The 10,641-nt window shown below is 34.0% G+C and overlaps 1 protein-coding gene across 1 annotated transcript; it reads left to right on the forward strand.

The window, feature by feature from the left end:
* Window positions 1-10,038, forward strand: LOC128240307 (protocadherin-7-like). Its single transcript, XM_052956903.1, has 5 exons — window positions 1-172; window positions 7,284-7,590; window positions 7,818-7,942; window positions 8,567-8,632; window positions 8,919-10,038. The coding sequence occupies exons 1-5, from the start codon at window positions 112-114 to the stop codon at window positions 9,167-9,169; spliced, it is 810 nt and encodes a 269-aa protein (XP_052812863.1). The 5' UTR covers window positions 1-111; the 3' UTR covers window positions 9,170-10,038.
* The last annotated feature ends 603 nt before the right edge of the window (window positions 10,039-10,641 follow it).

The raw sequence follows: 10,641 nt of genomic DNA on the forward strand, positions 1-10,641 counted from the left end.
CATAGACCCTTTGAAACCCCATTCTATAAAAGGCAGCTCTCAGCCCTTGTCCTATGCAATGAGTTTTAGTTTGGATTTGATTGCAAATAGGAACGTACTTATAACATCAAGATGGATTTGAGGATGTTTGCCGCTTGTTTGATAATGACTGTCTTTTTAATCAAGCATTCTGGTAAGTGTCCAATGTATGTCTGTTAGTAGAAATTTGTTTTTGCTTCAAGTCTTAATGATGTATTTTAGGGTTAACCTACTCTAAAATTAGCAGAATGTATATCAAATTTATGGCGTATTCTTTTCTGACATTCATCTTAAAATATATATGCTTTGAATGAAATTTGAACATTTGGTATTCGGTATGACAATTCCTTGAATTTCTGGTCAATTTTACTTTTCTCTTCCCATGAATTCAATTATATAAGAGACTGTTATTCATTCGGGTATGTGCGACAATCTTGAACGCCTTAAAGTTCAGGGGAATAGAAACAATATTGTATGCCTTAGGTCTCGGGGGAATGTATGCGATCTTGAATGCCCTAGGGGTTGGGTGAATGTATGCGATCTTGATTGCTTAGGTTTCGGGGAAATGTATGCGATCTTGAATGCCTTAGGTCTCGGAGAAATGTATGCGATCTTGAATGCCTTAGGTCTCGGAGAAATGTATGCGATCTTGAATGCCTTAGGGGTCAGGGGGAATGTATACTATCTTGAATGCCTTAGGTCTCGGGGAAATGTATGCAATAGTGTATGCCTTAGGTCTCGGGATAATGTATGCAATTGTGTATGCCTTAGGTCTCGGGGAAATGTATGCTATCTTGAATACCCTAGGGTCTGGGGAATGTATAATATCTTGAATGCCTTAGGTCTCGGGAAAATGTATGCGATAGTGTATGCCTTAGGTCTCGGGGAAATGTATGCGATAGTGTATGCCTTAGCTCTCGGGGAAATGTATGCGATCTTTAATGCCTTAGGGGTCGGGGAAAGTATGCGAACTTGAATGCCTAAGGGCTCGGGGAAATGTATGCGATAGTGTATGCCTTAGGTCTCGGGGAAATGTATGCGATAGTGTATGTCTTAGGTCTCGGGGAAATGTATGCGATAGTGTATGCATTAGGTCTCGGGAAAATGTATGCGATAGTTTATGCCTTAGGTCTCGGGGCAATGTATGCGATAGTGTATGCCTTAGGTCTCGGGGAAATGTATGTTAACTTGAATGCCTTAGGTCTCGGGGAAATGTATGCGATCTTGTATGCCTTAGGTCTCGGGGAAATGTATGCGATCTTGAATGCCTTAGGTCTCGGGGAAATGTATGTTAACTTGAATGTCTTAGGTCTCGGGGAAATGTATGCAAACTTGAATGCCTAAGGTCTCGGGGAAATGTATACGATCTTGAATGCCCTGGGGGTCGGGGGAATGTATGCGTTCTTCAATACCTTAGGTCTCGGGGAAATGTATGCGATCTTCAATACCTTAGGTCTCGGGGAAATGTATGTAAACTTTAATGCCTTAGGCCTCGGGGAAATGTATGCGATAATGAATGCCTTAGGTCTCGGGGAAATGTATGCGAACTAGAATGCCTAAGGTCTCGGGGAAATGTATGCGAACTTGAATGCCTTAGGTCTCGGGGAAATGTATGAATGCCCTGGGGGTCGGGGGAATGTATGCGTTCTTGAATGCTTTACGGGTCGGGAAAACGTTTTTGTTTTTAACGCCATTGATCTCAGGGGAATGCAAACGATCTTAAATGCCATGGCAAATTTCATGAAGAGCAACAACCCTATTCTAAACAATTAAAGAAGGAAAGCAACAGAATGGCTGTATTGTTTAGGGCAGAAAATCATCAAAATCATTTTATGTTTATACAATGCAGACACAAATTTTTAACTGTTCCCGCTGAAAGTTGAACTCATAAATCTTTTCATGACTGAAATGAATTACTCGTTGAAATATAGGAATTGCTAATTCATTAGGATACCGAATGAACTACTTTGCATTAGCATAGGGTCTTTGTTATTCTTAAAGCTGCACTCTCAATGTTTGGTCTTGGAATAATATTTTTTTGCGTAATTATCTGCAAACCACTGATATAAGACTGCTGACAAAAGATCAGATCGCAGATTTTCATATTTCTGTTCGATTTTTTTTATGGCTTAAACTAACGGTTTTAAGAAAAGTTCATTAAACATCAATTTTTGAACTTAAATATAAAAATCTGCTATCTATATTTTGTCAGCAGTCTTATATAACTGTTTCTATGGATTTTTTGCAAAAATTGGCTCGTTCCAAGACAAAAAATAAAAAAGTTGTCAAAACTTTCAATCTGTGAGAGTGCAGCTTTAATTCTTTAAAACTCTTAGCAAATAATTTATTTAGGGAATCCTTTTTTTAATTTTGTGATAAACTTAATATGATATGAAGCTGCGGAGCAGATTCTTATGTATAAATTTATTCAAAGAAGGGCATGTTTGCGATTAATATAATTAAGAATATTTTATCTAATATGATGAAGGCTGGTGTACAAGACTTTTGTCAATACATTGTTAAAATATGTTTTCTGCCGATCTGTCAGTCAATTAATTTACATTTATATATTATGCGAAATTCAATTGGTATGCAACTTCCAATTTGTTTTGTAAATTTATCAACCTAGCTGTTCTTTTAAGGAAATAACGTTTATTCAATCACAAATAATCATACATTGAAACGTTTATTGTTAAACTTTTACATTCGAAGGAAGTATATATGGAGAACATAAGGATATCAAAATGGACAGTGCTGCTTCTTTTTGAAGATCCTTGTCTTTATTCTTTGTATTTTACTTTTTCCATTTTTCTAAATCTAGCTTTAAACTCAAATGAACGGTTTGTTATTCCATGAATTCCTTAATTGGAATATTCTCCAACGGGGCATCACTATATAAGGTTATAAGGCCGTAGCATGTTACACTGTCGTGAGATTTTTAAAGCTAGCTCAATGATAACCCGGGAGGTAAAGGTAATTGAAACGCTGTGATGATCAGATTGACAAGATAAAATTAAACCTCCTTTGTTTACCATCAAAGAAACGAAATGCAATGTCAAGTGCGCTAATTAACATGAATCATTTTATTTTACTTATTGTAAAACTGTTTACCTTTTGAAGGAAAAATACAATAAAAGGGTGCGTACCATTCAATGACTGTTCTTTTAAGAAAAAGGAATTACAAAAATACCTTACCTTTTTATACAGAAATAAGTTTAGATAAGTGTATCTTAGGAAACATGTCAAATAAAAGATAAATGATTATTTTTTTTCAAAACAAAATAGTTTGTCTAGCTTTCAACTATCGGTACCGATATGAACACAGTATGCAACCTCCCCGATACAGGCGTCAATCTGACATTGCTGACCTTACCAATATAGAATGCACATGAACATAACATGAATTATGTCTCTGAAGACATGTATGTTCTCTAGGTGATGCTCGCTGAACTAACTGTACAATTGAATGTATTTAGTAAGTGCTTTATTAGCGGAAACATGTAAGATAATAGATTTCTAGTTTATTATGTACTAAAACTTGTTTTCACCTTTCAAAGTTGCACTAATGAACAATGATAGTAAATATTACTTTAAAAGCAAAATGAATATGTCTAAATTTAGATCATGATTAGAGAATGATAATTTTCTACTCTTTTTTAGAATCCGTACATAACACAACAATAACCTTAATGAAAATACACTCTCATTCTCGAAAACCCAAAGATTACGGAACATTTGTATAAGATAATTTAAAAAATATTTCCATCGGCTAATAAAAGTAATATGTGTGTATAAAATATGTCTGTTGCTTGATATTAATTAATTATATTTAAAGTGATTTCAAATTTTCAATAACCTAAGCTTCATGATTCAATATATCAGTCATGTCGGCTAACAAATGTCATATGTCTGTTATAAAATGTATATGTTACTTGATAAATATTAAGTTTGATGATCTACTTAATATTTGTTTGCAATTTTAATTAACTTTATCTTATTGATTCGATCAAGCTGAACTAGTAATCTTAAAATACTAATTTGATAAGCATTTTTAATTCCTATTGTTATTATTATTGACTTTCCAATTTTTAGGTATTTTATCTTGCGAATATCGTTTTATAGTATGATATTTCTGCAGCATAGTTGAAATATTTTGAGGCGTGTTATTCCAAACAAAATTAGATTACGACAATGCCAAAAATACGTATTATTTTATAATTGTTGCAGCGCGATAATATAATCTAAACAAATGTACAGACGGGCAAATGTGCGAGCAGACTAAATAACTAGTATGTAACAAAGACACGGGAGAATAAGACAAGTGTAGCAGTACAAACAGTAAAGTGGTTAGACAGACGAACATGAATCTAAGGTTACGAAGGAAGGGTAGCCTTACAGATAAACAGACGGGCGCACAGACATACAAGTATACATATGAAGGGACGCAAATACAGTCAGAAAGGCAATAGTATAGCAGATGGTCATCTCGGCCGGCGAACAGAGGGACACAAAACGATATAACGATGAAAAACAGCAATAAAGATATGAAGACGTACGATAAGCAGACGGAAAAAAACCAGATCAATAGACGGACGCACAGACAAACGAATATACCGATGAACGGACGGATGCTGAGACAAACAGAGGTGGTAGAGTACAACAGACATGAACGAAACGGGATAACAGCAGAAAGAAAGAAGTACAGACGGCAGACGCACAAACAGACGTCTAACAGACGGTTACACAGCCAAACAGAAAAAGGCGTCCGGCAGATATTCGTCAAGACAGACGTACCAGACAATAATTATGCAGAGTGTTGATACATTTAAAAAAAGCGTTTATCTTTTTCTTCACAATACCCGGCCTTTAAAATATAAAACCCGAAAACAGTTTTTTGCTGATCTGATAAGCATTCGAAAGATGTATATATTTGGCTCTGTTTTAGACGAACACATTACCTTTCATACCCCGCTGAACTGCGATATTAAAACATTCAACCTTTAACCAATGAAGCTCTGATATGTAAAGCAAACTGGGTTCTATTAAATGCTGTCATTTTTATCAGATTCTCTTATTAATACGTGTTTTTTAAGACCTTATGATTAACAGTAAAGTCTAGACTTGTTCAAGTCATAACCTAATGTCTTGAAAGTGATAATGGACATGAGATTGAAATATGCTACTTAAAGGTACAGATTATTCAAATATTTAATATTTAGTATGAACTATGTTTAAATACTTTTAAAACTATTGGGCTATGTTATAAACGCTAGAACGCGATTGTAATTCCTATTTCTTATTACATAAAACAGCTTAAATTGACATTGTTTACCAAAAGTGGAATAAAATTACCCAAAACTCGTTTTCATTTCATTTAATAACTGAGTGTTGACCCTTGTTGATTTCATTTAACCAAATGTGACGGGAAATGTGACGGACATTATACTCATTGAAAGTTATAACAAACTCTGGTGTTGATGAGTTGAAAGAAGTACGTCTTAGAGTGAATGGTTGTCAAAGAATAAAACACATATGAAATATGAAGTTTTTAGTTTCAGTTTTATTTTACATTAAAGTAGAGTAGATGTGAAAATGAGATTAATACAAGATACAAATTATAAAGATAAAATATCACTAGTAACTATAAAATATCACTAAAATAGAGAAGATTATAAACATAAATGAACCCTTGATTAAATTTAATCATTATATTGAAAGCCATCAAAATTACATCATTTTGTGTGTTAGCGCTTGGCTTTTTTGTAGGCTATTTTTTTTAAATTTTACTCACCAGATTTAAAAATATTAAAATAACAATTCTTATAATCTAGTAAGTTTATATAAACATATACATAAAACAACTCGATTTTAAGGCAAATGATATTTGTGCCTTTTCCAACTGTTCGGCTTTCGCTAGTTTTAAAATCTTAAAATAAAACAACTTAAATAATTATAATTATAGGTTACGGAATTCAAATAGAAGATTAAGTTTCATGACTATGGTGCGAGGGAAATCAGAATGTGTCTGATATATTAGTATTTACAATTTGATCATATAATAACAACTAAAATCGCATGTAAGTAATTGACCGTCAATTCATACATAAATGTTTCAGCAGTACATGACTTTCTTTCATTTTTTGATCAAATAACTGGTCGAAGATAATAATTATTTGCACACCATTTTGTCCCTGCATAGGCAATTTGAGCTATTGACAACAATATTTGAGAACAAATATCCGTTCAAACTCTAGTACAATAGTACATAAACAGCTTGGATTGACCGACATTCGATTTGCAAACGCTCTCGCTGTCGATCCGATGAATTGCTTTTTTATTCATTCATGTTAGGGTTAAACTTAAAAGGAGGCTAAGATTGGAGGAAAATACTTTTTCTGCTGGTGCATTCGACGCGGAGATTGTATAATGCAGTAAGAAAGGAAGAATCAAAGATTGTGATTTAACCAAATGTTATACAGGTTAAGAATTTAGAAAAATAACTGTTGGAGTTTGATCACCAAATCGAGACGGATATGTGTAGTTGGATAAGTTAGTGGTTCTGGTGAATATATACAAGTACATAAACTAAATTTACTCGGAACCCTGGCACTGTATGCATACAAGGAAATGAACAATACTTCAAAAATTCAATTTGATTTGTTGTGTGTTGCGTTTAGTCAGTAAGTCAAGGTCAATGAACCAATATCATTATTTCCACCATGACTAAAGGTATGCTTGATTTGGCATATGTGTCAATAAGTACAGATTAAGTAATGAAATATCATATCGAATTGATGCTGTTTCATTTTAACCCAAGTTGTAGCATAATGGCAGGGCAAGGATATAATCATTGTTATGTTTGTTCAAGTTAAAACATATAATGTCATGTAATGAAGTAACGAACATAAGCAGTTTATCGTTTTATGAACTAAGAGGTTTATTGAATTTTATGTTTCAATATAGTTTCATTGTTAAAGTGTTTTTCTAAGTTTTTTTGTCAGTTATTGGACGAATACATATAGGTCAAGTTGGAACCGTCGCACTACAAATCTAACAAAATTCATCCTATTTTCAAAAAAGCTTGTGACAAAAATTAAATACCATGTATATTCCACATTGTGCTTAAGCCGTAAGTTGTGCGGTAGCCCTAGATTTAATGAATGACTGTGTTAAGCGTTTGTAGTCCTAGCTTCTCGATATTTCATTAAATAACTTTATTGCTTCATGCAGTAGACAGATAAAAGATATAAATGTTTAATCGACAGACGCGGTCACTGGATGGACAGGCAAGCAGTCTGACGGTACTACAGACATAATCTTTACTTCTTCGAGTCTCGCTGCTGGGACATCCGCTGATGATACTAATACAGCGTTCACTGTGAAAGAGAGTACAACAGGGACCCTGTTCACATTAACTGCAACCGGTGGAACCGATCCTAAAACCTACGCTTTTACAACTGACGGTAACCCAAGCAGCATTGCTAGTGACACAATCACAGCAGGGGCTGTCACTCTCGCAACAGGAAATGCACTAGACTACGAAACAACGACGTCATACGTTTTCAAAGTTGTGTATGTCCTTATTTGCATCATAACAAAATAGTTTTACTTACGCATATAAAGCGATGTGGACTGTCCATAAATAATATACGTGTTTTTCACTTGTTGAATCATATCAACATTTTTATCTTTTACTTGAATTAGTCCACGTTTGCGGAAAGTTTAGATACTATGATGAGAGTTTTTCCTTGTAAAAAGCTATGACGTATAATAAAGTTATTTCATTTCGTATGTTCTAGGGCAACCGATAGTGCAACTCCACCTGTAATTGGAACAGCTGAAATTACAATTAACATCGGTGACGTTACTATGTGGACTTCGACAGGCTACACCGTATGTTTGACCGCAACTTCGGTGACAGCAGGTATGATTACAGAGTGTGTAGTACATAAATTGAACATAGCAGTTAAATATGCAAAGCAAATTTAAATCATCCTTTGTTATTTTAATGTTTAAGTTTCTTACTTATTCATTGAATACCTCTATAAAATGAGATGGCGTATGAAGTAATACACACTCAACACGAATGAAATTAATTTAAATAATATTTTAATTTATTAAATTATTATCTAAATGTCTGTGGTAAGTCTATGTTGAATTTAATTCAGATATATTTTAATTGCATCGCTAGCACGTGAGATATCTGAACAAATACATAAACAACATGCAAGACACGTGGGTTATTGCAATGTTTCTTATTGGCCATGCTGATGTCTATCAATTGAGCTTAATGGGATGGCAATATAATCAATTACACATGTCTAATCCCTTTAACTTAATCCCAGAGTAATCATTAAAGCTTGTTAGGCGCGTGTGTGGTCTTTATTTGTATTTATACGTATGTTTGAGGTGTTTGTATGTTTGTGTTTCTCATTCTGTGTCGTCTGGCCCCTAAACTCGTGCCTCTATACAGGCTTTATTTGTTTGAGTCCTAGGCTTGTTTTGATACTTTTGATTGTATAATACAAATGTTAATGATTATATATAGGGACAAGCATTGGCACATTCGCTTCCACGGATGCCCTGAGTACCCAAACGGTTGCATACACGAATAGTAAGTGCAGTTCATTCATTCATGTTTGATAACTCATAAAGTATGAAAACTCAATTTTATTTAGATTTTGTTTTTCGTTTTTTTAAAGTGCATTGTTTTAAGCATAAAACAAGAGCGTAATTGTCTTACTCGAGTTTCATGCAATGATTTATATATTATAAATAATAGAATTACCCTCGTAAGCAGTACAATTCGTGTCATGCCTTTTAAGTCAAACATAAAATAGCTTGCAATTTGTAAGAAGAGAATGAGCATTATCGAATAATTATTATTTTTCCTTTTAAAGCTGGTGGTAACGACATGGCCAAGTTTGCTATTGATGGCACTTCTGGAGCTTTGACCGTGGCAACATCGCAGACGCTGGAAACTTCCACTAAATATGTTTACGACGTGATATTGACCGCAACTGTTGCTTCCGTTGATCCTGGAACCACAACCGTCTATGTAGTATTGGATTGCTCCTGCTCCAGCGGGGCCGGACAGATAACTGCTCTCCTTGGCGTTCTACTCCTGTCTGTGCTAGCATCTCTATATTGATCGACAAATGAACAAAAGACCAGAACAACATTTTCAAATCGGAACGTACTTCAGAACATTAGAAACAAATGTGTTTGTAAACATATATGTATTTATCTTTGAAACATTTAACTATTTGCCTTTTTTATTAAGTAATATGTTGATGGGATAAGAACTCACTACATAATATTATCGTATGTAGTTCATACAGAATAGGGTATTGTCAGAAATTATACCAAGAAATGACACTTACGCTTTCGTACTCAATTTTAATAATACAAATCCTTGTTAATGATGTGTTATATATATCGTCACCACATTGTTTGTGATACAAGGCTGTTAAAGCCATGGACACCGATGTCGGTTTGATGTATTATGTTGTGTATGAAATGGTTGTCTGGAATACATATGAATCACATATTAACTAAAGAAAATGATTCTACTGAATAGTTCTTTTCTTCAATTTTTAATTTAGTCTTGTATGAGATTAATTCGTCAGAGTGTATACAATGGACAAAAAGTAAATTATTCACTCAAATGCACTTTTACATTTGTTCCAGACAAAAAAAGTTAAACGTTTTGTTTTCTTATTTGCGTGCATGCTTTACATATTAATAATGACTGATCCTATATGATATTCCTTCGGGTTTTGAAAACGGATCATTCATTACTCCTTTATTCTAAAATCTAACAAATCAACAGTGCATTATCTTAAGACACTTTTTGGTGGACGATTTTCACTTCACACATGCTGTGTCTGTATTTGCATGATTTACGACAAAATAATGGCGATGACGCTTTTCAAATGCAAATGTATATTAAACACATAAAGTGTAATGCAATGTTCTTGTTGGAATAAAAATAGTTGACTTAGAATTATTTGTTACTATTTTGTGCCGCACAATTTTAATTGTGTCATGCTTGAAATAATTAACCATTTGAACACAATTATCTAACATACCCTTATTAGAATTATTGCCTACATTCAAAATGACCATGGAGTGACATCCGAAATAATTGATAGCTTCATTAAGTAATTATGATGATGCGTTTAAAACCATTCAACAAAGGCAAGAACTGAGTTTCTATTGAAACACATACTTATATCTGAATTGAATAAAACTTCAGGATGATACTGACCATAATACTGGGCAATGATTTTACTTAAAGGGAGAAACTTGTCAACTATGTAAAGGGCATATCTAAGCAGCATCGGTACTTTGTTAGATGCAAATTAGGTCGCAGGAGATAATATGATTTATATTTATTTTGTTTTATTCTTTCAGTTGCTAACAGTTAGCAAAGTTTAATTAAATCATGAACATATTCATATCTGTGAAAACTGGCTTATGTATATCCCGGGATAATGCGATGTTTAAGGCCTTGGGCGTTGCTTTAGGAATTGCCCCTGACATTGTCATGCTCTTACCATGAGTTTGTTTGGGAATTGCCTCGGTCCGACCTGTCTTGAAAACAACGTTTGTGATGCCTTG

This window comes from Mya arenaria, chromosome 7 (assembly GCF_026914265.1).
Source record: "Mya arenaria isolate MELC-2E11 chromosome 7, ASM2691426v1".
In the NCBI taxonomy this organism is placed as follows: domain Eukaryota; kingdom Metazoa; phylum Mollusca; class Bivalvia; order Myida; family Myidae; genus Mya; species Mya arenaria.